Consider the following 27,417-nt stretch of genomic DNA (forward strand, 5'->3'; position numbering starts at 1 on the left):
TTGCGCTTCTCGGGCATTCAACGACCGACTTCCATCTCGCCGCCGCCTCCGCCTCATCTACTCCCTCATCTCGACCCGAATCTTTCTCTCCCTCTCTCCTCTCTCTTTCCCATTTCTGAAAACTTACGCATCGAAGCGCCTCCCGCACACCCGACGGTAGCTTGACGCTCGTTCGCCGCCGCCGACTCCCTAATCGCCCATCATGTGGTCCAAGTGGCCCCCTCAAAACCTCTGGGGTGGTGAGCATCACGTTCCCTTCTCTTACGAAATCCTGTCGGCGGGCCCAGTGCATGTGGCCCATCTGGCGTGTGTGCACCGACATCGACGCCGCCTGCTTGTGCACGATTACAAGTCGGCGTCCACTGGCCTGCACACAACACTTTGGACGGGTACCTTGGTGTGCAGACGTGCCAACGTGCATTCCAGCCGCGGCTGCGGGTGTGATAGCACATGGTGCACGCACAGAAAAGCTCGGTGCAACAAAGGGCCCTGCATTCCTCACCGGGTCGCGCCCGCCCGCGAATTCACGAGCGCAGAATATGACACTGACATCCGCAGACAAGGTCGAGCTCGCTGCATGGTACGCCGACAACCGACGCGCCGTCCCCATCCGCCCCGAAGCCGGTGTCCTTGTCGCGTCCATTCTTGTGTCCATCCTCGGCTCGTATGCAACCCTCCTCGTGCTTGGCCGCCGCACGTCGCCCCGCGGCTTCCGAAACCTGATCCTCCTGCTCCTTGCCGCCGTCTGTTTCTCAGCCGTTGCGGTATGGGGGATGCACTTCGTCTCCATGATCTCGATCCGACTTCAGGCGACGCCCGAGAAGAACGGAGTACAATGGTACATGCAGTTCTCTGCGGGCATGACAGTCATGTCATTGTTTATTCCTCTGGTCGCGACCTCGTTTGCCTTCTGGTTCCTCGCCTCAGAGGCGGAATTCATTTGGTGGCGCGGTCTCATCTCTGGTATCATTGTTGGTCTCACCAGTGAGTGTCTTCCCTGCAATTAACAACCACAAGCGACCGCATGGTTCCGAGTGAACACAATGCTGACCCTGTCTCAGTCGGTCTCATGCACTACTCTGCGGCGTTCAAGCTCCCTTACCTCGACGTCCGTTACACTGCCGTCACGGTCGTGTTCGCCCTCATTCTCGCATGTGTCGCCGCCACTGTCGCCTTCGGTCTCTTCTTCCGTCTGCGTGAGCAGTGGCAGGACTCGTTCTGGAAGCGTGGTCTCTGTGCCATCTTCCTTGCCGCCGCCGTGTGTGGTATGCACTACCTCGGTGTCGGCGGCGCGAGCTACTACATCAAGCAGGGCGTCGACTACAATGCAATCGCCACGGACGACCGCCAGTCGATCCGTCTGACGGTGGCCATTTCCGTCATGTGCGCGTGCATCATTCTGCTTTCAGTCGGCATCTCCATTATCGACTGGCTCATTCGTCGTGACATTCGTAACCGCGCCCGTCACATTGTTGTCGCTTCTGCCGCCTTCGATGAGACCGGCAAGCTCCTTGTGCGTCACGACGGAACGATCCCCATGCAGATCATCCAGACCGACGCCGAGCTCGCTCGCGTCCTCGGTGAGCTGGACCCCCGCCGCCCCACTTTCCAGTGGCTGTACCAGCTCTCCTTCAACTGGCCCGTCATCACGCCCTTCGTTCCTCGCATCCTCCGCGAGATTACGACTCGTGGCAAGAAGACCGAGGCCCCGCCCACGTCCGACCGTTCGATGAACCGCTCCGCCTGGGAGCAGCTCCTCTTCCGTTCGCGTTTCGTCGAGGCGTGCGTCCTCCTCGCCCACCAGCTGGACCTCTCGATCGAGTCGCTTGGCGTCATGTTCGACCGTGTGCTTACGACTGGCACCCGTGAGAAGGACAACCGCGACAAGGGCGTCGATGAGAAGGGCAACCCGATCAGGCCGGACGATGAGTCGTCTATCCACGGTATCACCCTGAACCTGCACAACTCGGAGGGTGTCATGCTCTTCATCGTCCGCACGATCGGCAACGGCGCCCCGGCCTCGCACGACACTCCCTCGGGCGACAAGACCGTCGGTGTCTCGTCTGACAACATTGACTCGTACCTCGCTCGTGGATACCGTCTCACTGAGACCCGCTTCTTCTCGAAGACGCTCGCCGACAACATGGGTGTCTCCAAGCAGGAGATGGATGTCTTCCTTTCCGCCTGTAAGACCTACGCCAAGCGTGGTACCCGCCCCGTCGTCCAGACTGGCGGTGCCTACCTCGGTCTCTTTGGCGTCCGCCCTGCCGGTGACTCTGGCCTCGATGTTCTTGTTTACAACTTTGCCCGTCACCAGATCCCCGCCTACCGTCTCCCCGACGTTGGCTATCCGCTGTCGCCATCGATGCGCACATTCGTGCGAGAATGCGCCAACCTCAGCATGGCCGAGGTGCTGCAAAAGTGCAACGACGCTGTGCAGGAGGCCGAGGCGTCCGACAACGGCTCCACGATGTCCCTTGATGAGGCGCTGTACGAGTTCCAGGCGGCCATTGCTGTTGCCATTGAGGCTCTGACGACGGCGCTCCGCTGCTGGCCCGACCTGCAGAACATTGCCCGTCTCTCGCCTGAGATCCTCGACCTGCCCACGTCTGACCAGGACGACAAGGTTCCGGCTCAAATGATCATGCTCGAGGTCGTCCTTGGCGCCCCCGAGGCCCGCATGACTCCTGTCCAGTCTCGCGCCTCTGGCGTACAGGCTCCTGGCGTCAAGTCTGGCCGCAGCGAGTCTGACAAGCCCCCCGCTCCCTTTGTCTACACGCCTTACAGCCTGTTCACGAAGTCGCAGACGATGCTCCTCCGCGCTCACGGCGTGCAGGAGTTCTGTCGCAGCACGCAGGGCGACCTCGCTCGCTTGTACCCCTACGTCGCTTCCGATGTTGCCGCCGAGCTGGACGAGGCCGACGACAAGAAGGTCTCGAACCCGTTCGACAGCATCAACACGATCCCGGGCGAGAGCAAGAAGTGGAAGAACTCGCGCATGTCCAAGCTCTCTCGCGGCCTGCACGTCGAGACGAGCGGCAATCGCTTCCACCCCAGCTCTGGCCCCGACAGCGTCTCCCCGAACAGCACGACCGAGTTCGACGCCATGTCCTCCCCGACAGCGATCCTCGACAAGTCGGCGCTGCACCACGACGACGACGTCAGCTCGCACGAGCCCGGCCCGCCCGTCTACAACGCGATCCGTGGCAAGACCGAGGGCTGGTACGGCCGCTCGATGCGCGCGATCGAGCGCAACGACCGCGGCGGCCTTCTCAAGGACGTCGAGTACAGCGACAACTAATCACTCTCTTGACCTCCTCTCCCCCCCTATCACTACTACTGTCTATTACATTCTTTTGGTAAGCCCCGCATCTCATCAGGTCGGGGCCAGGTATCTATCGTCTCGTACACAGCCGACGTGTTTTCATATACCTCCGTCTATACTTTGTGTTAATCGATGTATTACTATGATGCTATGTGAGCGCCGCAGGCGCGAGCAGCGAGTAGCCAGTGAAGCGAGCTGTGACCTGTCAGTGGCGGGGATCAGTCGGGTGGCAAAGATCAAGTAATGAAGTGAGTCTGGAGGTGATCGCGCGAGGCGTCGGAAGAGTCGACGTCCCGATCATCGTGACTGAGAAACTAGATAACGAACAATGAAGGCAAGGTTCAACTGCTCCGTTCCACTCCGACATGACCTAGGTCTCGCCGATATGAGCGGACATGAGGATGTGATCGACGGACAATGGGAGAGAGGCGTGATCAAGGCACTCGCAGCCGTGAAGCCACGAAGCCACGAAGCCACGAAGGTACGAAACGACATGGAATGCGGCCCTAGTCGTGCTGTGCGCTTCATGGAGGGCTCGTGCGAGATCGCGATGGCTGAGGACATGGCCGAGCGTCTCGGATATATTGATCAACATGGCCCGTTGACGACGGCCAGCGACGGCCATCTGACGCAGCACGCAGCGGACCTCATGAGGCCGTGGGAGAGAAGGGAGAGAAGGGTTCTGCCACTTGCTTCCCTCCCCCCTCTCACTTTCTTTCCACCTACCTTATCCCAAGTCCCAGCCCCAGCGGCAGCTCTATCCTCTGTCCTGTCTTCCCCTTAGTCTGACACGATCGCTCAGGTCAGAGTAGGGAATAGTCGTAATGAATGTCCATAATGTCTAGAAGATACAACAAATAGTCTGCGTCTAGGCAAGATCACCCCTCACCCCTCACCCCTCACCACTCACTCCTCCTTGGGCACAGCGCCCTTGGCCGGAACAGGCGGCTCGAGGTATGCGTCCCAGAATATCTTGGAGGAGTTTGTGGGACCGGCAAAATCGCGCATGTTCTGTAGCCTCAAGACGAGGTCGTAGATTTCCAGGTTGCGGAAGGCTGCATGTCAGCTTATGCTCGCGAGGTTTGAAGCTATTGACCACCTCACGTCTGCTCCCCTTCACGACTCAACCAGGAAACCCCAGGCTGGAAGTAGACACGGTGGGGGTATGGGGATAGTCCAGTAGACCCACTACTACTCACGCTCAAGAATTGGCGGGTCGATCGACTTCCACCCCTTCACCTTTGTCGCGTTTGTCTGCGCGACCGACTCGCGGAGACGGGTCGCGAACGGCCCCCGCGAGAAGAAGATCGCCTGCATGTCTGGTTCCCTGTTGTCTGCTTGTCAGCTGCCACTACCGCCTTGCAGCTTACCGAAGCCATGGCACCCCTTCACCATCTTGTTCCCGCGCTCGTAGCGTTCGTACTCCTCCTGCACTGTCAGCTTCAAACATCGGCGTGCAGCTGGCGCGACCATTATGCGACTCACGTGGTCCGTGATGATCCACCCCAGGTCCGGGACGAGGTACACTGGTGCTATCCTCGGGCCGTGACTAAAGTGCCATCGTTCCGGCATAGTGGCGGGCGTGTACGTGGTGAAGTTCAGCCGCTTCTCGCCCGTACTCGCCGCTTTCAGGCGTTGCATGACGGGCTCGAGGTCTCCCTCCTCGTCGAAATGGAGGCCGAACGACGGCCAGCCGTCCTTGTGCTTGATCCTAGAGAAGTCCTTTTCGAGCACGTCGTCCAGGAAGATGATCCTTTTCTTGCTGAGGCCAGTCATGCCGTGGTCGGACAGCACGATCAGGTCCACTATGTGGGTCAGGTTCCGCGCCTCAATCTCGGACACAACGTCCCCGATGAAGCCATCGACTACTCCAAGAGCTGTCTCGACGTCGGAGCTCTCGGGACCACCACGGTGTCCCGCCTGGTCCACCTCCGGCATGTAATTGAAGATCAGCGATGGGGCGTCCTCGGGCGTCATGTCAAAGTAGTGGCGGAGCGTGTTGAGTTTCTCGTCCGGGCTGACTTTCTGTTCCGTCAGTTTTGAAAACCACTCGTGCGAAACTCGCCTTGTACTGCACGAAAAAGCTCGGAGATGTGCCCGTGCTCACTGACGGCGGACCCGGCCTGCAGTGTCAGCTCATCGACGGCACCAGCTAGCTCACCACATGATGTTAGCCGCCTTCCTCCCCGCCTTCTCGGCGACGGCCCACAGCGGCTCGCCGCCCCACCACCGCCCATCGAGGGAGCTGGGGCGGTTGAAGTGGAACTCCTCCTCGAGCTCCTTGGCCCAGAAGTCGTTGGCGACAATACCATGCGACTCGGGGTAGAGCCCCGTCATCAGACTCCAGTGATTCGGAAAGGTAAGCGAGGGAAAGCACGGCTGCATGCTCTCCGCCCTGATGCCCTTCTCCCTCCCGAGCGCGAGAATGTTGGGAACGAGATGTGACTTGTCTGTCAAGTAGGCTGGCTTGAAGCCGTCGAGCGAGACGACGAGCGTTGTCGGGTAGAACGAGTGTGTCCCGTTGCTCAGCAGCGGTCGACTGCGCGCGACCTTCTCCTCGTGCCGGTGGAAGAGGACGATGAGGATGAGCACAACAAACGGGACGGCGAGGACGAGGACGTGTGGTCGCGGCAGCTGCGTGTTAGGATTGATCAAGCGACGGGGAAGCGGTCGAGCTCGCCGGGGAAGTATCCGGCGCATAATGTCCGTCAAGGAGTGTGGATAAGTTGGTCTACCAACAAAGTTGGAAGCTCTCAGCAGAGACTGGCGAGTGAAGGAATCAGGTAGGATGACGCTTTACTTTGCGGCCTGCAGGACATACCTTGTAGCCACCAACGACAATTCCGCCTGGCCGCAATGACCTCGCCTGCCTGACATTGCGCAGGAGCGTGGCGTGCTCGGACGTCTCGTCCAGGTCTGCGTCCTCGACGTCGAACTGAGCCCGGCGCGGCGGCGGGGAGAGCTGTGATGGCGATCGGCGGTCCATCATGAAGGCGAGCGAAGCGAGCGCAAGTCGAATCTCACGAGCGCAGGCGCAGCGGGTCGAGGTCGATTCCACTGGCGGGCGAGTGATGGCGCTGGGGTACGTAGCAGATGGCAAAGGACCTGAACGTGGCTTGGACGATATCAGCTGGTGTACCAGCGACATGGCCTAATCAGGTCCCGCTGCGTTCGACTGGTTTCACGTCGCAGCCGCCAAAGGGAGCACGCGTCATGGACACCGACGGATATCACCGGCCATACACGGGCACCCCTGCCGAGACTTCGTAGGCACGCCCATGCGGGGGGCAGTCAACAAACGTTTCACTTCTCCTCATCATCCTCTCTCCACTCACCAGGTCGTGCGCTGACCGCTGACTGACCACTGGCCCTACAGGTCATCACCAGTCCCAAAGAAAATGGTCCTCCGATCAAAACGTCTCACGCCGGATCAGCCCACACCGCGATGGGCCCTCGCGCTCCTCGCCCTGTCCGCGCTCGGCCTCGTCTCGGCCTCTAGCGGAGACAGACTCGAGGTCTTCCGCTCGTGCGTGACCTCGTGCGAGTCGGAGCCGTGCTCCCTCTCCCTCCTCCTGCGAGCGTTGGGCTGGTCCTGCGCCTCCAACTGCGCGTACAAGTGTTCGCACACGGTCACCGACCTCTCAGACGGAGGGCAGCTGGGGTACCACCAGTTCTTCGGGAAGTGGGCCTTCTGCCGGGTCCTGGGCGTGCAGGAGCCTTTCTCTGTGCTCTTTTCGCTGGGGAATCTCTGGGTGCACTGGAAAGGACTGAAAATGCTCGAGAAAAGAGTGCCGGATAGCAATGCGCTGAAGCCGTGGCTCAAGGCTGCGGCTTGGATTCAGATGAATACTTGGCTCTGGAGCTCGGTGTTCCACACGAGGGGTGAGTCGTTCGGCCGGAGGAGAGACTGCTGGGACAGGTGCGAAGTGTCGCTACCCAACTTCACAGTGCTCCACATCCAAGCTGTTCCGGTTATAAGCCAGAGAGCAAGCTGACCCCCAGACGTCCCCTGGACCGAGAAACTCGACTACTTCTCTGCCATGATCACAGTAGCCTTCATGCTGCTCTACGCCCTCCTGCGCATCTTCAACATCCAAACGCCCTCAAGTTCCACCTCCCGACCCATCCTGCGTCTCCTCCTCTCCCTGCTCATTGGCGGATTCGTCCTGTCTCACTTCATCTATGTCTCCTCCCTCCCCCGTTTTCCCTACGGGTACCACGTGGCCGTCGCCATGGTCCTGGGAACGATCGGGAATGTGTTGTGGATCCTGTGGAGTCTCTCCTTCGTGCTCGAGTTCCCCACTCTCAGAATTGCGGGTAGAACGGTGGGGTGGCCGTGGCCTTATGGTCCCAACTGGAACCCGCATAAGAGCAAGAGACCCAAGGGGGCGTTCACCCCCCCGATCCTGACGCTTCTCACGACCGCGGCCATGAGTCTCGAACTCCTCGATTTCCCGCCCATCTTGAGAGCTATCGATGCGCACTCGCTCTGGCACCTTGCTACTATCCCGCTTAGTATGGCTTGGTGGGATTTCCTGGTGCGCGATACCAACGATCTCCAGGCGCTCACTGGGAGCCCGTTGAGTGGGAGTCCCAAGTTCTAGCAGGACGCTCCGGACGCAGACTCTGGGGTGTAGGGCGATCAGATCAGTAGAGGTTCCAAATAGAGCATGCAGCTGTACCATGTATCGCCGGCCTGGACTTTGGACTTTATTACGTAGCGAATTCATCACGGCCGCTCTAAGCTGCGTAACCGGTCGCTATGATCTATAGGTATATTTGCTTATTCGCGGGAGGTAGAGATAGAGGATGGAGGAGGGGAGATAGGGTTCGAAGAGAAGAATAGGAGGAAGGGTGGACCGAAGTCCGAGAATACGTGCAGACCCCGCACTTTCGTTGGCAACACTGCCTAGATCATCCGCCGCCGCGCCGTACACTCCGTCATCTGGACGCGCACCGGGCTCCAAGCCATAACTGGAGACCAGCAGCGCTCCACTCGCCGGCGGCTCACTTGACTAGCGAGGCTCACTGCGTTCGCCTCATTCGCCTCGTGCGCCGCTCGCTGCGCTTGCGCGCTTAGTTGGTCTTCTTGGCACCGTTGACCTTCTTCGCGCCGCCCTTGTAGGTCTTGCGGTAGAACGAGATGAAGAGGAAGAGGTACGAGGTGAGGATGGCGCAGCCAAAGGTGGCGGCCGACTCGGCACCGGCGCAGTCCCGGACCCAGGGGAGGTTGATGCCCCACTTGGTGAAGAAGTGGTTGGTGGTGGCAAAGTAGACGATGAAGAGGTCGATGATGAACTGCGTGATCTGCATGGTGGTAAGGTACTTCTTCCACCAGATCTTGCGGCCGCCGGCGGTGGCCCAGTAGTAGTAGTACATCAGGACGTGGACGAGGAGGTTGAGCGAGATGACGACCCACTGGACCGAGGTCTCACCGTTGAGCTGGGTGTAGCAGAGGACGGCAGTGGCAGAGTGGTGGAAGACGTGGAGGAACGCTGCAAGGTCAGCCTTCATTCTATCGCTTCCCGGAGCGCCCGGACCTCTCCCGGGAACGCCAGCAAATACTACTCACCAAGGGGCTTCTTCTTGAGGACGAGGAAGACGGTGTCGATGAGCTCAACATACTTGATGTAGTAGTTGATCATGTAGTACGAGATCAGAGTCTTGGTGAAGGAGCCGTGGTTGCAGATGCACCAGTAGAAGCCGTGCTTGATGTAGAGGGGGACACTATTACCGGTCAGCCAAAAGATCCAACGACCGGTGGTCGGAACGCCATGAATTGGCGCCGCCACGTCAGCCGAACTCACATCTCCTCAAGGATGAGGGCGAGCAGAAGACCGGATCCAGTGGTCAGGATGAGGTTGTGGATCTGGAAGGGAATCTTGAGCTTGAAGGGCTCGCGGTTGCTGCACGATCGTCAGCATTTGTTTACGCGTTTGCCGGCGGTGGAGTGAATGGCCATAAGGTGGAGCAATGCCGACACAGATTCCACGAGAAATCCAAACTTTTTGTTCCAAGCTCGGTCTCCGCTGGAAGCTTCGTGCGGCGCGTCAAACGCTCCATGAGCGTTGGGAACAGTGTTATCTGTCTTCCCGGTCATGGCTGACACTGTTTGACGCGTGCGGTCGCGTTGCGTGGGTCCCTGCTGTGAAACAGCAAAAGACTCAAGCCGGTGCCATTGTTTACTCGTTACACCATCATCCCGGCAATCACTCCAACCGTCAGTACTTACCGCATGAGCTCACGGCCACCGAAGATGACGATGAAGTAGGTCGCGATAGCAACGACGACCTCCTTGTTGGTCGAGAGAGGGGTGGCGCCACGGATCCACTCGACGAGCTCGGAGGGAGGCTTGGGGAGGTCGAGGGTGTTCCAGGTCGACCTGATGGCGGTGATGAGCGGCCCGTGGCCGGGGGAGGGGAGAGAAACCATTGCGAAGGAGTGAGCGGCTTCCGCGTTGGAGAGGAGGGTCTGCGAAAAGAAGAAGAAAGGAGGAGGAGGAAAGGGGAGGTTGGAGAGAAAGAGACAGAGATGGTGACCCGGCTCGAAATAAGGAGGGAGGGACGTTTGGACGGAGCGCGGCGAATGTAGGCCGCGTCTAAGCGCTAGTGGTGGAAAATATGCTCCCGCGGTTCGTGAGAGGGTGTAGATCCGATCTGACAGTCAAATCAACGTAAGGAAGACGATTAGCGGGATCAAACATGTGATTACAAGTGAATTCTACTATGCGGCACAGTGAGGACTTGCAGGATCGTACGCCCAGGGCTCCCGGTCCGTCCGGCACGCTATGGCTTGTGTGATGCGCCTGTTCGATTGTCTGCGGCCCTTCCGGCCCTGGTTCCAGGCTGCAGCCCGCTGCGTATGACCGGCACTGCGGCAGGGTCACCCGTCAAGCCGCATAGGGCGGCCCCAAGGGATCCGGTCAGATGTCCGAGTAACAAGCCAAAGAAAAAAATAATCCAGCCTCTGCCTTTGATCGTACCTGGCACACGTAGAGCCCTCCGCTGCCGAGCCTGCCGTAGCGGCGCGCGGCGCGTGCGGTGAGTGCGGGGCAGAACTCTGGTCATCGTGGGAATGCAATGCCGATTCGCTAATCGGCCGCCATCAACTGGCAGATCGCAGACCCACCGTACCACTTCGTCATCGATAAAGCCCAAGAACGCCGGTCATCCGACACTTTCTGAGCATTCAAGCTCGGCCCTATTCCTTCTCTTCCTTTCCTGTCCTGCCTGTTCAAACTCACTCCCTGTCCCACAACCCCGGCCATGGACATGGCATGGACGTCCAAGACCGCACGAGCACCGCCCGCGACTCTGCCCTCGCTGACATGAGCGGCCCCGGCCAAGTCAACCCGAACGGCCCAGGCCGGAACGCCGCAGCCGACGCCCTCGACCGGCCAGGCGTGCCAGATGGTCTCTTCCGCATTCTGCTCGTCGTGGCCGGGGCTGCCGCCGGCAACTCCATCCTGGAGCTCATCGCGGCTCTGTCCAAAGTGAGTGTGGCCTTGTTTACGTTGCCCTCCACTTTGATCTTGTTGTTGCCCGAAGCCTAGTGATGTCTCAAGGACTCAGGCTACCCGATAGTGTGGGGAGACGAGCCTTTAGACTGACTTGTCTCCGCGGGGAACCAGCTCATCACGGCTCTGTATCCTGTCTGTTGCGGGGTAGCGAGCAACCGTGGCGGCACTTAGTTACCCCGGCGCATCACGCTGCGGGGTGCCTAGCAGCCGTTTATCTGCAGGGAAGACCCGGTTGTCTTCCCTGTTGTTGTGTTTGTGCTAGCCGTTTATGCTTCGTCCAATGTCTTCCTTCCCCAACGTTTCTTGACCTTCCCCCAATGCCGGAGCCACTGATCACCGTACTGACGCCAGGACCCGACAATGGACGTGCAGCTGGTAGCCAACCGGGAAGGGCTGAGGCATGTCTCGCAAGCCGATGTCGACGCACGACTTGCAGAGTGTCCTAGCAGCGGACCGAGAGGCGTCAAGCGGATCAGGACCGACAATGATGATGACTCTGAAGAGGTAGCTTACTGGACTTGAGCTTGAGCTGACAACAGTGGACGGATTCGCAGACCCCTCTTCCCTCCCGTCTCGTCCAATGGGCCGACATGCTCCTCCTTGCTCCGTGCTCTGCCTCTCTCCTGGCTTCCCTCTCGGTCGGAGCATGCGACACCCTGCCCCTCCGCCTGCTCCGTTCTATCGCGCCTAACAAGCCGGTTCTGATCTATCCATCCATGCCAGCCGACATGTTCAGCAACGCTTGGACAAGGCGTCACCTCGAGGCAGCCAAGCAGGCAGGCTACGTCGTCGTCGGCCCGCAGTGCCGGGACGACAACCGTGGCCGCATGACCGATTGGCAAGACATCGTCATCAGCGTGCAGGATATGGCGACCTTCTTCAACATGCGGCAGCAGCAGGCGCATCTCGCCAAGCTGGCTGAGCAGGAGCAAGCCGAATCCACAATGGAGGGCACGGAGACAGGCAGCGGGCCGTCCTCAACACAGGCGACTCGCGAGTCGTCCCCTGGTGGCACAAGGAAGCGGAGCAGGGAAGGTCCCACCATGCCGACCGTGTTCCAAACCTTTGCGCCGCTGTGGCACGAGTCTTCGCCGGAGCACCTTGACCGCGGCTTCGTGCCGGGGCAAATGCACTGGCAGGGCTTGCCACCGATTGCGACGGGTCGCACGACTGGGTTGGGAAGGTCCGAGATCGACCTCACGATGCCGAGCTGGGAGACGGCAAAGAGAGATGCCGAGAAGGAGAGGCAGAGCGACGCCAGCACGCCGTCGCTGTACCCTATCATCCCCATCAAGGACAAGTGGTGGGTGTGAGATCTTCCGAAGGTATCAGGGGAGAACGACTCAGAAGAACATGGACAGCCCATGAGGAGCACAGACTGTGCGGAGGTGATCGCCATGCGGACCGACCATACTCCGCAGCATCCACAGTCGACAGCGAGTCACGTCCGACAGTCCGGCTGATACCGCTTGCGAGGCTTATCAGCAAAGTTCGGCGTCTGCTATCAGGGGAGCTGTCGCTCGTGACGGCGCTGCTCCGCCCGCAGTATCGTCCACTGCGCCCATGACGCGACGCGTATGTGCGCCCCAAGTCATACACCACTAGCACCACTCAAGCAGCAACATGCATAGCGCCCCCGCGCCCATCACATCGTCCCCGTGTGCCGTGGCCCGCGCAAGAGGGACATACCAAGAGCTCTTCGCCGCAGTACACCAGATCCTCCACAGCCCTCACTTTGCGCCGCAGGTCAGCTCAGCCTTAGTCACTCACCACAGACAATAACACTCATACTCGAGAGCAAGCCACCTGTCGTCTGCTCGGACTGCTAAGTCGAGACTTCAGCCCTCCCAGGCCTGCTGCTTGCAGGCTCATCGGCGTTCAACAGTGGTGACCAAGGCATGTCGTCCAAGGCGATGACACCGTGGCTTCGCGTTCCAGGTTGTTGTGGAAGGACGTGACCAAGGGCGCAGCGTGTTTTCCGTGCGCCGCATGAGCCGTGCGTAGGGACGCGACGGGCGCGACGGGCGCGACGGGGCGTAGTCAGATCTACCTGCGGCGCTGCTGCAAAGATGCGCGGATGCGAGGGGTGCAACTCCTCATGCTCCTCGTGCTGCTCGCCCTGCTCTTCTAGCATACGGCTGTGCCGAGAAGGGGTACCTCGCACGTACATAAAGCTCGATCTGTGTATCTTGGGATTTTCTTCGTCTCACACTCACACCGTGTTCACAGTCACCTAGCACACCTCGCGGGTTCGGCTTCTGATTGTCACTTATCTCACACTTCACACCTCCAGACGGCCTCACAGCCTCGCATCAACCCGGTTCTCGATTCTCGATCTCGAGCAGCGTTCTCGCCATCTCTCTCGACCTCGGCAACTCGAACAAGCAGCGACAATGCGTCCCGCTCCCGCGGCCCTCGCGCTGCTCCTCTTGCGTGAGTCTCTGGCGTAGCACTGTCCCTCACTTTTCCCCTCCTTGCGTCCTTGTGTCTCGGCCATTCCTTTTCATCGACACCACACCACCGCCAACAACAAGGAACGAACCCCACAGCTGCTGCTTTGACGCACGGGGCTTTAGCTGACAGCCAGTGGGCACGACTGCGCTCTTCATCCTGGCCACCATCGGCGCGCCCGTCCACAAGGACTGGGACATGATCTCGGTCAAGCTGCAGCCCGAGGCGGCGCAGTATGGGCAGGAGGTCGAGCAGCTCAACGTTCTTGCCAGGGGCGGCGAGACAATTGTCCAGGTTGGCGTTCTGGGGATTTGCTATCAGTTTAAGTGAGTACGGCGTTGCATCGAGGGCGAGGAAGGGCAGTGGGAGCGATGGGACATGGACTTGACGAACCTAGGGCGAGGGCGGAGCAGAGTTATTGTCCGCCGGGTACTCTGCGCAGTTGATCTGCTTGCATGTCCTTCGCCAACGACCCTTCCTGCAGCCTTCCTTCCCGCTTCCTGCCACGCTCCCCGACCATCATCTTCAACCATCATTTCTCCTCCTACGGTCAAGCTAGATCAGCTCTCGAACGCAGCTAACCCCAGCCCCTGGATCGCGAAGAACTGCACCGACCCCGGCCTTGGCTATCCCTTCCCCGACCTCCCCGGCCTCATCATCGACCAGCCCGACCGCTACCGTGCGCTCACAGTCGCGCTGGTTCTGAACCCGCTCGCGGCCGGTCTGGCTGCGACGGCGGCCACCATCTGGGTGTTTGCCTTGGCCTCGAATCTCCGTGTCCTCGCCGTGGTGAGTCATCAGTCGCCATTCCAGTCGGCTATGAGCTGCCATGACAACAAAGTGAAGCTGACAGACAGGTCGCGTTAATCCCCATCGTGCTCGCCAAGTTTGCGGCCGTCACTGCGTTCGGGGTTAACTTGGCTATCGTCCTGGTGTGTATCTCGTCTTCCCCTCGTTCACCTCTTCCTCTTCTCATCTGCCACACTCTTCCACTACCGTCACCGGCCACTCCATCTCGCCCAGCTCCCCGCTTGCCCACTGAGCTAACCCCAGGTCCTCCGCTCGCGTATCTGGGACGTCTCCCAAGGCGCTCTGTCGGGTCACATCGGCCCCCTGTTCTGGTTCTCCGTCGGCGGATGCGTAAGTTGTTCCTTTCTGGTGGGAAACTGACAAGTCCCAGTGCACGGCCATGCTCGCATTCCTGTGCGCGGTGCAGGGCACGCGTGGCGAGAAGAAGAAGTGCAACAAGCGCAGGGGCCACAGTACTTACTAGCTACCTCGCCCGCTGCCGCCAAATCTGCCGCCGAGGATCCCGTCGCTGTCTTCCCTCTCGTCTTTGTCTGATGTGTCCTTCTCGAGACATAGAGAGAGAGGTGGGGAGTGACTGAGAGAGAGGGCGAGAGGTGAGCGAAGTGGAGAGGTTGGAGAGTGGCTTGTAAGGAAGAGGAGGCGAAGAGACACTGTAGCAACCCAAGAACAGACGATGTGATGGACTCGACCGCGCGATCCTAATACACCCCTCATACACATAGACGATTCACAGCCGATGGAAATGCAAAGTTATGATACATGTACACCCAATCCCTCTCGGCGCTACTGCAAATGCAATGTGCGAGTGTCAATCAACGACTGATGCTATGGTCCAAAATATCTACGATCTACGACTGAAGCTCATGGCCGCTTGACAGGCTTCTTCTTCTTCATGAACAGCACGCTCTCGAGATTCTGCGGTTTCCTCGGACGCATCGGCAGCGGTCTCTGTGGCGGCGTGTTCGTCCCTCCACTCGTGAGCTCGCTCGGCGACGCCGTCGCCGTTCTCGGAACAGGCGACTGGGTCCCGGTCCTCGAGACAGGCGAAGCCGTCCTGGGCGTTGAAACTCCGGGTGCGGGTGAGTTACGCGGCGAGTGTTGGGGCGAGTTGGCCGGCGACGAGCCAAAGATGTCGTCGTCCTCTTCCACCTTGACTTTCTTCCCGTTCCGCTCGCTCTTAACGCGGTCGTCCCTTGGTCGCTTCGATCCCGAACCTGAACCAGAACCTAACGGCTTAAAGTCCGAAATGGCGTTGAGGACTCTCGACTTGGGTTCGAAGAAACTCGTCGGCTTGCTCGGCTCCACCTCCTCCTTGTGCTTGCCTTTGCCCTTCTCTCTCTCCTCGACTGGTCTCGGGGCTCTAGGCGCGCGCGATCCGAGTGTGAACCGTTCGCCCGGCGCTTCCACTTTCTCGGGCTTGATGTGCGCTGGGAGTTCCGACCTCCGTTCCATCGGCAGAGGCACTCGAGGGCGGGGGATACGCGGCCCCTGTGCCACTTTGGCGCGCCCGGCGTACGGGTTGCTGAACATGGCTTCCTCGACTTGGGCCGCGACCTCGTTGCGCGGCGTGCGCACTACGGGCGGGCCGCTGAAGCGTCCAGAAGCCTTGGTCAAAGCTAATCGGGCGCGATTCGACTCGGCGCGCGCCTTTGCGAGGGCCTTGTTGCCCCCGCTCTGGGCATAGGTCGCTGCAGCGCTCGCGCCGCGCCGAGCACCACTGAGGGAATGGGACCCCCCGCCGCCCCAGGACGACCAGCCCGAGCGCTTCTTCTGCGGCGCGACGAGGCCCTCCATGACCACTACTCGCTTGCTGGCACGCTGCGCGTCGAGTTCCTTGTACCGAGCGGCGACACGCTCCATCGCTTGTTCCTTCCTCTCCTCGGATTCTTGGACTGCTTTCTGAATTGTCAGCTTATGACACAAAAAAAAAGCTACTCACGTGGTACATCCGCCGCCAGCCTGAGGACCGATGCCTGCCGCCTTTCAGACGACATGTCTCGTAGAATAATGGGTACTCCTCGATAACAAAGATCTCCCATAGCCAGTCTGTGTCGGGCTTGATGTGCTGGGCGTTAGCTTATTGCTCGGCGCTGAAAAGCTCCCTTCGAGACGAGACAATACAATGGAATGAACCCTTGTGCTCGCCACTATCCGCCGCGACTCACCTCCGAAGCTCCCTCGATCTCGGCCAACTGCTCTCTCGGCAGCTGGTCAAGCAGCTCGGCACAGAGCCCGTACTCGAGCCCTCCGATATCCCAGATACGAGGCGCGTTGCTGAGGATGACTGGTATCAGCTTTTCGTCACCCTAGTCAAAGCTTTGCCTCTTCAAGGCAGACGATAAAGGTGCGCTCAACTCACCAGACATGGCCAGGTTACGCAGCGACGGCACACCTCTAGCCGGCGGCGGCGGTATCGTCGCCTTGCGTGCACGTAGCTCGTCTAGCCGTCGACTAGCAGAGAACTTCTCTTCCCGTCTTGAGTCACTCCCACTCGTAATCGGTTTCGCCTTGACGGGCTTGAGCGCCGGCGCAGGTGCTGACGCAGGTTTCGAGGGGCCAGCACCCGGGGTGGCGACAGGTTTCCGTGTGTCGACGAAGAGCGGGTCCTCCTCCTCGCCAAAGAGGTCGTCGAGGTCGTCGTCGTACTCCTCCTCGTACTCGAGGGAGTGCATTGCGGGGCGTGGTAAGTGTTGGGGAGGTGTCGACAGCGAACAATGGATCGCCTTTTGTATCTGTCAAGGAAGGCGAGAACATTGATCCAACCTCCACCGGCTGGCAGGGGCACCGTCATCGCGAATCACCCCTAGGTAGTGATTAGAATCTGCACTACAAATCTTTATACTCCCGCTAATGCTAAGGCTAATGTGCCTGATCGAAGCGACGCTGGCTTGTTGCCAGCGACGAGATCGATCGGGCGGCAAAGGACCATCAAGGTAGAGAGTGAGTGCGCGAAAATGAGTACATGTGCATAGGGATATAACGATGAGAAAGCGATGGAGACCAAGAGTGAAGCGATAGATGTGGTATTTACATGACTTTATGTCAGTTACGGAAGGGAGTGGAAACTCACCAGTGCAGCAGCCCGCGTCCTCGACGGGGGCGTACGGGTCTTCTCCCTTCTGGAGGGGTCCCCAGACCGAGGCGATCTGGCGTTAGCTCGAGGTTCGAATGAAGTTGAGCAAGCTTCGACGTACGAGGGGATCACGAGTCTCGCGGCAGTAAGTGATAAGCCTGGGGTTAGTTCGCGGTCGAGCAAAGAACTCACGAGAGCGAAGCGACCGACACCATAGCCCGCGGCCGGGCGAGCTCCTCCCGCAGCCGCGCGTTGTTCTCGAGCAAGCGCCGGAGCTTGAGCTCGTTCATCGTCACCTTGCCGCGGGCCGAGATAGTCGACATGGTGGGTGGTGGTGGATGATGAAGAGGAGGACAAAGGACGCAGTCGCTAGTCGAAAGGGAGGTCGACGAAGGGTTCGGTCGAGATTAGATTAAATGCCCGGGCGGGTGAATATTACGAGAAGAGCTAATGAGGGGCCAGCCGAGTGTGCGTGATCGAGATGAGGATTCGGTGGCAACGGTGAAAAGGCGAGAGCGTGAGTGAGCGTGAGCAGGTGTCGACGGATGACTTTTGTGCAAGATGAGGAAGCGAGTGATGGTACAATGCAGCAATGCAGCGACGCAAACGGGCAAAGGTAGCCTTGGCTGGAGCTTGAACCGGCCGCGGACGGCTGGCCTTGGTCTGCCTCCTGTCCGCCTCCTTGCCTCCTTGACGCCCCCAGGTCTCTGCACGCCCGGCGGTCTCGCGACCTCCTTGTCTCCCGATGGGTCTCGATGAGACGTCTCGAGGTATGAGGTGCAGGGGGAGAACCGCTGGGCGGCCGAGAGTTGAGCGCCCGACAACGCCACCTGGCCAAAGCTCGACGCCCGACGCCACCACTCCGAACCCTTTCTTCGTCGGCAACGAGCTCGGCGCTGCAAGTGAGAGGGTGCCGGGACCTCTTCAAGCATGCATGACCCGACAATACGACTTTGCCATCGCTTTCTCTGCTCTCTTAAGCTCTGCGACTGGTCCGTGACTTTCGCTCTGCATCGCATGCGTTACAGAGTCAGCTATTTTCGCTTCGTAACAACGGCCAGCCTTGGACCGACCCCTGGGTGATCTTGGGCTTGTTCCTGCATGCCGACGCCCGTTGCGCCTTGCACCTCTGTGGCATTGGATCAGTCCCCGACGCACTCCCGCTGGACCACCGGCAGCACTCGGGCTCGGCAACGGCTCAACCATGGCCTGCGTCATAATTGTTCATGTCATGATACATCGTGTGTAGGCGGCTAGTGGAGAACGGCAGACCACGGTGCGCTCTCATAGATGGCCCTGTACCTAAGGAGAGTGCTCGCTGTGAGGGCGTCCGTGTCCTTGGCCATACGGAACAGGCCGAGGGCCACGACCGCCACTACGCCTCCAACAAGCGTGTAGATCGGCTTAAGCGTCCGGTTCAGGCGGCGCTCCTTGATCTCCTCGGGTTCGTTGAACGTAACAGCCTTCAGCTTCGGCTTCACACCCGCCAAGCGCTTGATCCACGAGACGACCTGCATGCCGCCGATGAGAGCGTGGTACACGCCGAAAGTCGTCAGGGCAAGGTATCCAGCCGTCATCCAGGGCCGGCTCCGTGCCGCGTAACCTGCGAACTCGTATCCGAACTCGGACGGCGACATGGCGTTGATCGGAGCAGCGGCCTCGGCGGGGAGAACACGGTGGAGCCAGAGATGTGGCAGGACGAGAGGGATTAGGATCCAGCCAGCCTTGGACTGGTTTGAAACGCGGGCCTTCCCTTTCGTCTTGTACGTGATGAACAGCCTTCGCGCAGCACCTGACAGAACGTGGATGGCGAGAGGGGCGTACACGAGCGCAGTCTCCAACGGTAGGTAGAGCTCTCGTCCGAGGATCTGAGGTCAGCTCGGACGTCACAGACCGTTCAGCTGATTACGCGACATGCAGAAAATGACGCACCATGACATTGTCAGCCGCCTCCAAACCACCGAACGCAGCCGCGATCGGCGCCGCGAGATGCGCCGTGAAGAAGACACCGAAGACGGCCGCGCTGGCATTCTGCGTGTTCGTGAGCACGCGAAGGATGGACGTGTTCGGAAGGCTGGGACCGGCGTCAGCCGAGCCTCGCCTTGATGGCGGTGGTCTGAAGTTGCCGCCCATGCTGGTATCGATGTGCCGGGGTAACGAACGGACTTGGAACGGACTTGGCGACGTCGAGAAGCACGTCTCCACCAACCAGAGGGGGTGTGAATGGTCATCTGTGGAGAAGCGGGAGTGCGGAGGCCCACTCACGCACGTGGCAAGACCCCAAGTAGCCGATCTGGAATATTTTCCCATCCGGCGGTGGAGGAGTGTAGCGGAGGCTGGCTGTGCCGCTGGACGCGAGCGGCTCAAGGCTACCCCTTGTTGTGCGTCATGCTAATTCTAAACCGTTACTCACCTGACAACCACCACGTCGACGGCACGAACGGCACGATGAGCGCGGAACCCAAGACCGGCGGTGACGACCTGGACGACGGGCTCGAGCTCGACCCCTCCCTGATGGCGAGCGACGATGAGGGCGCCGAGCTCGGCGAGGACGAGGGCGCTTATCTGTCCGACGAGGAGGAGGCCCCGGAGCCCGTCAGCAGGAAGCGCAAGGCGGCGGACTCGGCCGACTCGGCAGAGCCCGTGTCGGAGGAGCAGGCGAAGAAGGATGCAAAGAAGAGGCGGAGAGAAAAGGACAAGGCGAGGAAGGCGGCCAAGGTGGGTCAATGTCACCAGCTGGGCTCCTAGGTCCGAGGCGAGTTACCTGGCGTTGAGCCCGTTGGAGAATCAAGCACTAACAGTCAGCGAGCAGCCGAGTACACCGAGCCGGCGGACCCGTCTACGCTCTCGACCGAGGAGTTCGCGCAGACCCTTCTGGCTTCCCTGCGTTCGACCTTCCCGGCGGGCACGGCGATGGAGATTGAGGATAGGGCTATTCCTAGTGAGTCTGGCATCAGTCAAGCTGGACGGAGGTGATTGGAAGCTTACAAGCAGCGAAGCACCTCCTTCCTCCTCTGATGGCGGTCGACGGAGAGGGCAGCGACCCGCTCAAGGCGCGCCTGACTGATGGTAAGTGGACTTAGGACAAGCTACCGCATACGGATCAGACACTGACACGCAGCGCTTCGCAACGCTCCCAAGAAGCCGACGATGGGCACGCCGCGTGTGCTCATTCTCTCCCTCTCGGGCATCCGGTGCGCCGACGTCGTGCGCGCTGTCCGTGACGTGCCCCGGCCAGGCGGCGAGATTGCCAAGGTGAGGATGCCGCTCGCTGCGTTGATCCCTTCGTCTTAGCTGACAACAGCTCTTCGCAAAGCACTTCAAGGTCGCCGACCAGGTCAAGTTCCTTGGCAAGACGCGTGTCGCTATTGCGGTCGGCACGCCGGCCCGTGTCGCCAAGCTTCTTGAGGAAGGCGCGCTCAAGATCACGCCGCAGACTGTCGTCATTCTCGACATTGGGCATCGGGACGCGAGTGAGTCACCCGCAGCTCAGCAACCGCACGGTGGAAGCTGACAGTACACAGAGAACCGCACGATGCTCTCGCTCCCTGAGGTCCGCGACGAGTTCTGGAAGTCTCTCCTCGCCAACAAGGCGCGCCGCGCGCTGCTCGACGGAGGCGCCCACTTCGCCGCCGTCTAATATCCCTACACATCTCATACCCTGCACACTCATCATAACAGCATTTTTAATGGGCATGCGCAACCAGCCCTAATATACGACCAGCATGTATCTTTCATTTTATCACCATTTCATCCATAGGCATACGCTCGTTTCTCGCGCAAGAGGGAAGAGGAGTCTACAAATACAGCGTCTGTTGGGTAGGTTTGTGTGTATGATCGTGCTCGGAGGTCGCTACGGGATACACTACTACAGGAGAAAAGAAGGGGAGAGAGGCAAAATCAAAAAGTAACACGAAGTAGTGAAAGAGATAACTAGTTGGAGGTATTGCGGACGCGAGGTCAGAAATTGCAGTGCTAGTACACATTGTCGACCTCCGCCTCGCCCGCCTCGCCCGCCTCGTCCGCCTCCAGTACGTCCACGCCGCGCAGCAGACCAGCTGCTAAGCTCGGGCGCGGCTTGAAGCTTGTCCTGCTCTTCGCGGAGAGGGGCCGGCGGGATGAGCCAGGGGGGCGGGATTTGATGAGGTGGGAGGTGATGGGCCGAGACTTGAACGGATCCGGGCCCGTCATCTGCGGTGTGTTGCCGTTGGCAAGCGCGCCGAGAGCTGGCTGGCCGAAAGCGCGGCCGCCGGAGGCTGGTGTCGGCGTAGCAGCTGTCATGCGGGGGATGCCGCCTGCTCGTGGGCGAGAGGATGTCGATCGGCTAGATGGTTGGCCAATACGCGAGCGCTTCAGCGTGCTCCCGTTTCCGCCCGGGGGACATGGCGTCGGCGCATCGCGCTTCCGCGTTGTGTTAGACACGGAGCGCGCTGTACTGCTGACAACGCGGCTTGCAGGCTGCGCAGGAGTGGCTCTAACACTCGCGGCGCGGGGCGCGAGGCCCATCCTGGCATTCTTCTTTGCGTCCCTCGCTTTCGCCTTCTCTGCGATCGCGTTTTGGATGCTGTCGACCACGCGTTCGCCGTGAGCCAGGAAGGGTCCGCCGTGCTCTTCTTCCCACGCCGGCAAGGTTGCGAGCAGCTGCGCCTCTATCTTGGGCTTCAGCTTTTCAACGCGCTTCCGCAACTTCTCTTCCTCCAGCATATTGCGCGCTTTCTTGAAACGATCGGGGTCAGCCTCGATCGTGCTCAGCTTCACCTCGTCTTTCTTCAGTTGAATCCACTCCTTAACCTTCTTCAACACAGGGCCCTTGGCGTTGACCTCGTCGCGCAGGCGCTGGCACTCGTCCTCTTCTTCCTTCAATAGCTCCTCCGAGTACTCCTCGTTGTTCAATGCGTCGGGTGTTGATCCCTCACCTTTGTTGAGGAGCAGATGATTTTGGAGCTTGGCGATCTCCTGCCGGACCTCGACGAAGAGCTCACTCAGGGAACTCTTGCGGAGATCCTGAACACGCTGGAGCTCCTTCTGGTACTGCATGTTAACTGCGAGCTTCGGGCGTTATTCCGCCTCATACTCACTGCAAGATACGTGTTCTCACCACTACCCCGGTTTTCGTCGATGAACTTTTGAATCTCATCTGGGTCGACCTTGAGGCGCTCCCACAACGGTTCGATCTGCTCGTAGAGCTCCTGACACTGAGCATCTCTTATCTCCTTCTCTTCGCCCCAGAGTTCCGCGATCCACGCGACCCACTTCATGAGCCCAATCTCGGGCTCAATGCCATCCATGCCCTGAATCTCCGGCGCGTCCGCGTCATCGTCTCCATCCCACGGCTCGTTGACGGCCAAGATCGATGCAAGAAGCTTTGTGTATCGTTCGTGCGCACCTGGCGTCTCTTCCATGTCCGATGGCGGCAAGAGTCGCTCTGGGAACTCGTCAAGCGGGCCTGTTGGCAGAGGCGGCAGATCGAGCTCCGAGGCAAACCAGACCAGGTGACCGAAATCCGTCTCCAGTTCTTCCAGGCGGGTGTCCTACATTCTGTCAGTAATAAAGTTTCGGAAAGCCACCAAACATGCAGCAATTTCCCACTCACCCTTTCAGCAAGCGCCTCGGAGACTGCCTTCTCGAGGGTCCCCATAACATCCTCGCCGACGTCCAGCCAAACCTGGGGCTGTAGAGGTATCTCTGGCTGTGGAGTGGTGTTTCGAGCCGAGTGGCGTTTGTTCACATTGGTCGTTGGTGCGACCATCGGCGGTGCCAGGGTTGACCGACGCGGCACCGCTCGAGGAGGCAACGTCGCGCTTTCCGGAACCTCTTTCAGGGGCGCAGGGGGGTCGTACGGCGGCCCGAGTAATAGCGACAGCTTCTCGAGGGTCGTCATCATCTCCTCGATCTTTGCGAGGCGCTCTTCGTACACCTGAAATGTCAGCTCCGGTTCATCCTCATGTGCTCACCTGCTCGAGCTCCTTGGTCTGGCGGACCAGACGCTCATGTTGAGCTGGCAATGACTGGAGTCAGCTTCTATCTACGAGTCTCACAGTGCCCACCACTCACAGCAGGTACCATCGTTTCCCGCCTCTCCTCTGCAAGCGCACTCCTTCCTCTGTCTCCGACTGCCTTGGCGATACAGTGGATGACTCGCTTCTCATCATTGATCTTCTCCTCCCATGACGCAACTTCATCTTCACGAGAGCGAACGACAGATTGAATGGCGGTACGAACAGCAGCATCGATTCTAGCCATGTCTTCTGCGAGTATATTGTCCGGTAGCCCTAGCCGTGTGTGGAGTGACTGGAGTATTGGAATCTGTTCGGCGATGTGCGTTGTGACATCCATCATGGCGGATCGTCAGGTAGGAGGGACAAGAGACCGAGGTTGATGTCGATGTTGTTCTGTCGGATAGGGGAGTGAAGTCGGTGTTGGGATGGAGTCTGTTTATGGGTCGTGCAATCGTATTTGGTTCCAGACCGTGAGAGCATGCGAGGATGTTGACTACGTTTGTTGTTGTTTACAAGGTTGGCTGACTGCCCAAATTGGTTCCGCAAAGTCACTCGCGTGGAGCGCTCCCCGATCCTTATTGGCTACCCCCCGTAAATTGCGGACACTCCCTTGGTCGCGATGATGATGTACCGTGGCTTGCGGATTGGGGGAGGCTGCTTCTCCATCCGCTCGCCTCCGTTCTTCTTTCTCCACCGGTTCTCAAGCAACGACGTTCCCCAGTCGAACACTGATATAACCCCGACAGTCACGTTGGTCGTTCGATTCTAATCCCCAGGCGGAATTTCTCGCCACTGCACTCTTCTTGCGCATCGTCTGGAAGCCGCTCGTGATTCCGTTGCTCCACTCCACAATCGTCTTTGGTCCCCAACATGTCCAAACGTACTTCTGCATCGGTCAAGGCTGAGGCTACCGCCGCCGTGTCGCCAGTTACTCCTATGTCCGAGGAGAAGCGCAAGGCTCTCCAGCAGTACAAGGATGATGACGGACACTTCTCGCTCGTCCGGTGAGTGTCTCATGCCGTGCAGCGTCAGTGGCGTTGTTCTCGCTTGTGACTGCGGAATGGCTCCGCATCCTCACATGCATCCAGTCGAGAGTTTGAGTTTTGCTAACGACGCAGTAATTTCCGTCTCGCGGACCTGATCACAATCATGAACGGAGTGTGTGGCACACTGTCGATCCTGTTGTCCGCGCGCTACCTGCTCGAGAGTTCGAACCTGCCCCGACCGCTCTCCGACGATGCGACCCGTACACTCTACACTGCCATTATCCTCCCGATGCTTGGTTTCGGCTTTGACGCTCTCGACGGTAAGGTGGCGCGATGGATGGGTGGTGGTTCGATGCTCGGCCAGGAGATGGACTCGCTCGCCGATCTCATCTCGTTCGGTGTCGCCCCCGCCACCCTCGGCTACGTTATGGGCCTCCGCACTCCCCTCGACGTTGTTTGTCTCCTTCTGTTTGTCTCTTGCGGTCTTGCCCGCCTTGCCCGGTTCAACGCCACGGTCGCCCTTATCCCTGCCGACGCTTCCGGCAAGTCCAAGTACTTCGAAGGCATCCCCATCCCGTCGTCGCTCGGCCTGGACGCCATGATGGCCTACTTTGTCCACTCGGGCTGGTTCGCCATGGGCTCCCACGGTGACCTCCCTTTCGGAACCATCGAGCTCATCGCGGGAAACAAGAACTCCACCATTCACATCTTGTCGATTATCTTTGCCGTTTGGGCCGCCGCCATGGTGTCGAAGACCCTGAGGGTGAGTCGTCGTGCGGCTTGTGTGACTGACGTCAGGTTCCCAAGTTGTAAGAGTCGAGTTTTGACTGTACGATGCCAGCCATGCAAAACACGCTTCTGGCAAACGTTCAAGTCGTGCGAGCCTGTGTCACATTCTACATGCGCACAGGTCCCAACACATCTGGCCCTCATCGGCCGGATGGCTAATTTGTCGTAAACAAACCATACCCTTGAATAATAGCAACAACTCGGCACTTTACACGCGGCTACTCCGATGCATCGATTCATTATAGACTTTTCCGATCCCGCGAGACTAAGAAGACGTGCACTGGCGGCGCGGCTTGCCATTCCCAGGCTTCCCTTGACCCCTTCCAGGTCGCTCCTTACCCGGCCTCTTCTCGTCATGGCCGCGGTCACCACCGCCGTGGTTGCCATTGCCGTGACCGTTACCCTCATGTCCCTCTCCTTCTCCAGTCCCCCAGAATGGTTAGCCGTCCACAGTGCTCGACCTTCCTTCGCTTACTGCCAGTTCCACGTGCACTTGGTACCCCAGAAGGCGTTCGAGCCAGACTTGGGGCAGTTGGCGACCGAACCGCCGCCAATCGCCTTGATGTTGGTGTTCTGCTGCTTGGCGTTCGCAGAGTAAGCGTTCCAGCCCATGCTCTGGCCGTGGATGAACTTGGTCCAGATGTCGGCGACCTCGTTGGCCTGATCGTCAGCGCTAACATAGCGGGAGGACTCACGAATCCGGCAGAGTTGTTGTTGTCGTGGGCAAACACAAGCGGAACATCATTCTTGGGTTAGCACTAACTCTTGATCTGAAACTCACTCCGTGGCAAACCTTGTCGTCACAGAAGCTGCTACCAGACGACTGGCTGTAGAGGAAAGGAGCACCCTTGGTGAACTCAGCAACGAACGCCTGGCCACCCTTCTGAGCCCAGCCCGAAGCCACGGCGCGGGAAGAGCAGCGGACCCCTCCGTCGGTGACAGCCAGCGACACAGCACGACGGACAGTGTCGGGAGCCGAGTCCCTCCAGTAGGTGTCCTGCGTGCGGAGATCAAACCCGTTGGCGCAGCGGCCCTGCATGACTGAGTTGTATTCGATGGTACCCTTGTTACCACCGCCCATCACGTAGCCTTGGGGGATCGGGTTCGGCCAGTATCCGCTAACGAGGTAAGCCGCCTCGTCCTTGGTGGTGGACACGAAAAGGGGCATGTTCGAGGGGTTGACGGCCAGCTGACCCTTGTTCGAGACGAGAGCCGCGGTCGGGTCACTGGGAAGAGACGCGGTGCCATAGACGGGATTGATGGAGAGGTTGGGAGAGTCCAGCCAGGCATCGTACGGCAGGCTCGACAGGAGGGTGTTGATCGCTTCCTCGAAGACCGAAGGGTTGGCGCTCTTCAGCTCCGCGAGAGACTTGTCCTTCAGCGAGGCGTAGCCGTAGACCTTGTTGCGGACAGCCTGGTATTGAGACACCGTTGACAGTCCCTGACCACTGGGGTCGGACTGGAGCATGGAGCGGTGGAAGAGACCCGCAGCGCTGGGCATCGACCACAGGGTACGGACCATGAGCGCACCGCTGGAGTGGCCGCCGAGAGTGACGGCGTTCTTGTTGCCCTTGGAGCCAATGTTGTCTTTGATGGACTTGAGGGCAAGAACGACGTCGCGAAGGGCGAGATTCGGATCGTTGGCCGTCGAACTGCTGGCGGGAGGCATCATGCCGAGCATACCGAGACGGTACTGGGGCACGAAGACGACCTGGCCCTTGGCGGCGAGAGCGGAGCCGTCGATGCCAGACATGCTAGCACCGCCGAAACGGAAGCTACCGCCGTGCAGCCAGGTGAAGATCGGCGTGTTGGCATCGGCGTTCTGAGGCACATACGCCAGCATGTGCAGGCAGTCCTCGCTCTGGGGCACATTACCCGTGAAGTAGGTGAAGCCGCCCTGAGGACACGCAGGAGGCAGGCCGGAGCCATCGGCAGGCCTGAGGTGTCAGCTTGAGCCCGTTGCTTTCGAAGGCAGATACTCACGAAGCGGTAGCCTGGGACTCGCCCCAGCGCTCAGCCGAGCCGTACTTGATGTTGTAGCGACAGACGTTGTTGTCGCCGAGGTGGCCATCGATCGTGACACCGCCCCACTGCAGCTGGCAAGAGGTGGCAGGGGCAGCGCTGATCGCCTGGAGTACGCCAAAGAGGCCGAGGAGGTGAGTGAATCCGAGAGCCATCGTGACACAAGCGATTGTAGCGCGAGTGTGAGGAGTAGCGGGTGGGTTTGGTAGTTCTGCATCGCCCCAACCTCGCCTTTTATGCTCAATCAGCTCGCGCTGGTAGGAGCTGGCGCGAGCATGTTTGCCCTTCGCGAGACGTGAACAAAGAAGTCATACAGGTCGACCCATGAGAAACTGGACTTGAAGTGATTGCTGCTCGTCTGCCTGGTGTCTCGGCGACTAAGTGTGGGAGGCTCGCCGAACTCCTGTTCTGTTACAGAATCCAATCAAATTATCTGGGGTCAG

General features: G+C 59.6%; 13 protein-coding genes across 13 annotated transcripts; 7 read left to right on the forward strand and 6 right to left on the reverse strand.

Moving 5' to 3' along the window:
- Positions 1 to 202: 202 nt before the first annotated feature.
- Positions 203 to 3,301, forward strand: A1Q1_02874 (uncharacterized protein; the record flags this gene model as incomplete). Its single annotated transcript, XM_014324103.1, has 3 exons — positions 203 to 239; positions 427 to 984; positions 1,062 to 3,301. The coding sequence occupies 3 exons, from the start codon at positions 203 to 205 to the stop codon at positions 3,299 to 3,301; spliced, it is 2,835 nt and encodes a 944-aa protein (XP_014179578.1).
- Positions 3,302 to 3,653: 352 nt separating this feature from the next.
- On the forward strand, positions 3,654 to 4,109 carry A1Q1_02875 (uncharacterized protein; the record flags this gene model as incomplete). The annotated part of the gene is made up of 1 exon (XM_014324104.1): positions 3,654 to 4,109. The coding sequence occupies one exon, from the start codon at positions 3,654 to 3,656 to the stop codon at positions 4,107 to 4,109; it is 456 nt and encodes a 151-aa protein (XP_014179579.1).
- Positions 4,110 to 4,231: 122 nt separating this feature from the next.
- On the reverse strand, positions 4,232 to 6,473 carry A1Q1_02876 (uncharacterized protein; the record flags this gene model as incomplete). The annotated part of the gene is made up of 6 exons (XM_014324105.1): positions 4,232 to 4,380; positions 4,525 to 4,644; positions 4,696 to 4,753; positions 4,811 to 5,342; positions 5,487 to 6,088; positions 6,147 to 6,473. The coding sequence occupies 6 exons, from the start codon at positions 6,471 to 6,473 to the stop codon at positions 4,232 to 4,234; spliced, it is 1,788 nt and encodes a 595-aa protein (XP_014179580.1).
- Positions 6,474 to 6,723: 250 nt separating this feature from the next.
- Positions 6,724 to 7,929, forward strand: A1Q1_02877 (manganese ion homeostasis-related protein; the record flags this gene model as incomplete). The annotated part of the gene is made up of 2 exons (XM_014324106.1): positions 6,724 to 7,207; positions 7,328 to 7,929. 2 exons carry the CDS (start codon positions 6,724 to 6,726, stop codon positions 7,927 to 7,929), a joined length of 1,086 nt encoding a protein of 361 aa, XP_014179581.1.
- A 472-nt stretch (positions 7,930 to 8,401) lies between these two features.
- On the reverse strand, positions 8,402 to 9,757 carry A1Q1_02878 (fatty acid elongase; the record flags this gene model as incomplete). The annotated part of the gene is made up of 4 exons (XM_014324107.1): positions 8,402 to 8,820; positions 8,898 to 9,052; positions 9,133 to 9,231; positions 9,558 to 9,757. The coding sequence occupies 4 exons, from the start codon at positions 9,755 to 9,757 to the stop codon at positions 8,402 to 8,404; spliced, it is 873 nt and encodes a 290-aa protein (XP_014179582.1).
- An 844-nt stretch (positions 9,758 to 10,601) lies between these two features.
- A1Q1_02879 (protein phosphatase inhibitor) lies at positions 10,602 to 12,157 on the forward strand (the record flags this gene model as incomplete). Its single annotated transcript, XM_014324108.1, has 3 exons — positions 10,602 to 10,817; positions 11,196 to 11,348; positions 11,399 to 12,157. 3 exons carry the CDS (start codon positions 10,602 to 10,604, stop codon positions 12,155 to 12,157), a joined length of 1,128 nt encoding a protein of 375 aa, XP_014179583.1.
- Positions 12,158 to 13,237: 1,080 nt separating this feature from the next.
- On the forward strand, positions 13,238 to 14,639 carry A1Q1_02880 (uncharacterized protein; the record flags this gene model as incomplete). The annotated part of the gene is made up of 5 exons (XM_014324109.1): positions 13,238 to 13,277; positions 13,432 to 13,621; positions 13,709 to 14,084; positions 14,153 to 14,435; positions 14,476 to 14,639. The coding sequence occupies 5 exons, from the start codon at positions 13,238 to 13,240 to the stop codon at positions 14,637 to 14,639; spliced, it is 1,053 nt and encodes a 350-aa protein (XP_014179584.1).
- A 327-nt stretch (positions 14,640 to 14,966) lies between these two features.
- On the reverse strand, positions 14,967 to 16,777 carry A1Q1_02881 (pof4 protein; the record flags this gene model as incomplete). The annotated part of the gene is made up of 3 exons (XM_014324110.1): positions 14,967 to 16,004; positions 16,271 to 16,389; positions 16,465 to 16,777. 3 exons carry the CDS (start codon positions 16,775 to 16,777, stop codon positions 14,967 to 14,969), a joined length of 1,470 nt encoding a protein of 489 aa, XP_014179585.1.
- Positions 16,778 to 18,431: 1,654 nt separating this feature from the next.
- Positions 18,432 to 19,311, reverse strand: A1Q1_02882 (uncharacterized protein; the record flags this gene model as incomplete). The annotated part of the gene is made up of 2 exons (XM_014324111.1): positions 18,432 to 19,046; positions 19,111 to 19,311. The coding sequence occupies 2 exons, from the start codon at positions 19,309 to 19,311 to the stop codon at positions 18,432 to 18,434; spliced, it is 816 nt and encodes a 271-aa protein (XP_014179586.1).
- Positions 19,312 to 19,626: 315 nt separating this feature from the next.
- Positions 19,627 to 20,818, forward strand: A1Q1_02883 (uncharacterized protein; the record flags this gene model as incomplete). Its single annotated transcript, XM_014324112.1, has 6 exons — positions 19,627 to 19,896; positions 19,984 to 20,119; positions 20,173 to 20,247; positions 20,300 to 20,433; positions 20,495 to 20,651; positions 20,703 to 20,818. 6 exons carry the CDS (start codon positions 19,627 to 19,629, stop codon positions 20,816 to 20,818), a joined length of 888 nt encoding a protein of 295 aa, XP_014179587.1.
- A 335-nt stretch (positions 20,819 to 21,153) lies between these two features.
- Positions 21,154 to 23,517, reverse strand: A1Q1_02884 (protein regulator of cytokinesis 1; the record flags this gene model as incomplete). Its single annotated transcript, XM_014324113.1, has 5 exons — positions 21,154 to 22,203; positions 22,257 to 22,709; positions 22,772 to 23,095; positions 23,133 to 23,186; positions 23,233 to 23,517. The coding sequence occupies 5 exons, from the start codon at positions 23,515 to 23,517 to the stop codon at positions 21,154 to 21,156; spliced, it is 2,166 nt and encodes a 721-aa protein (XP_014179588.1).
- A 530-nt stretch (positions 23,518 to 24,047) lies between these two features.
- Positions 24,048 to 24,976, forward strand: A1Q1_02885 (CDP-diacylglycerol-serine O-phosphatidyltransferase; the record flags this gene model as incomplete). Its single annotated transcript, XM_014324114.1, has 3 exons — positions 24,048 to 24,181; positions 24,296 to 24,926; positions 24,971 to 24,976. 3 exons carry the CDS (start codon positions 24,048 to 24,050, stop codon positions 24,974 to 24,976), a joined length of 771 nt encoding a protein of 256 aa, XP_014179589.1.
- A 447-nt stretch (positions 24,977 to 25,423) lies between these two features.
- A1Q1_02886 (uncharacterized protein) lies at positions 25,424 to 27,129 on the reverse strand (the record flags this gene model as incomplete). The annotated part of the gene is made up of 3 exons (XM_014324115.1): positions 25,424 to 25,612; positions 25,734 to 26,889; positions 26,936 to 27,129. 3 exons carry the CDS (start codon positions 27,127 to 27,129, stop codon positions 25,424 to 25,426), a joined length of 1,539 nt encoding a protein of 512 aa, XP_014179590.1.
- Between the last annotated feature and the right edge of the window lie 288 nt (positions 27,130 to 27,417).

This window comes from Trichosporon asahii, assembly GCF_000293215.1.
Source record: "Trichosporon asahii var. asahii CBS 2479 unplaced genomic scaffold scaffold00051, whole genome shotgun sequence".
NCBI lineage: Eukaryota > Fungi > Basidiomycota > Tremellomycetes > Trichosporonales > Trichosporonaceae > Trichosporon > Trichosporon asahii.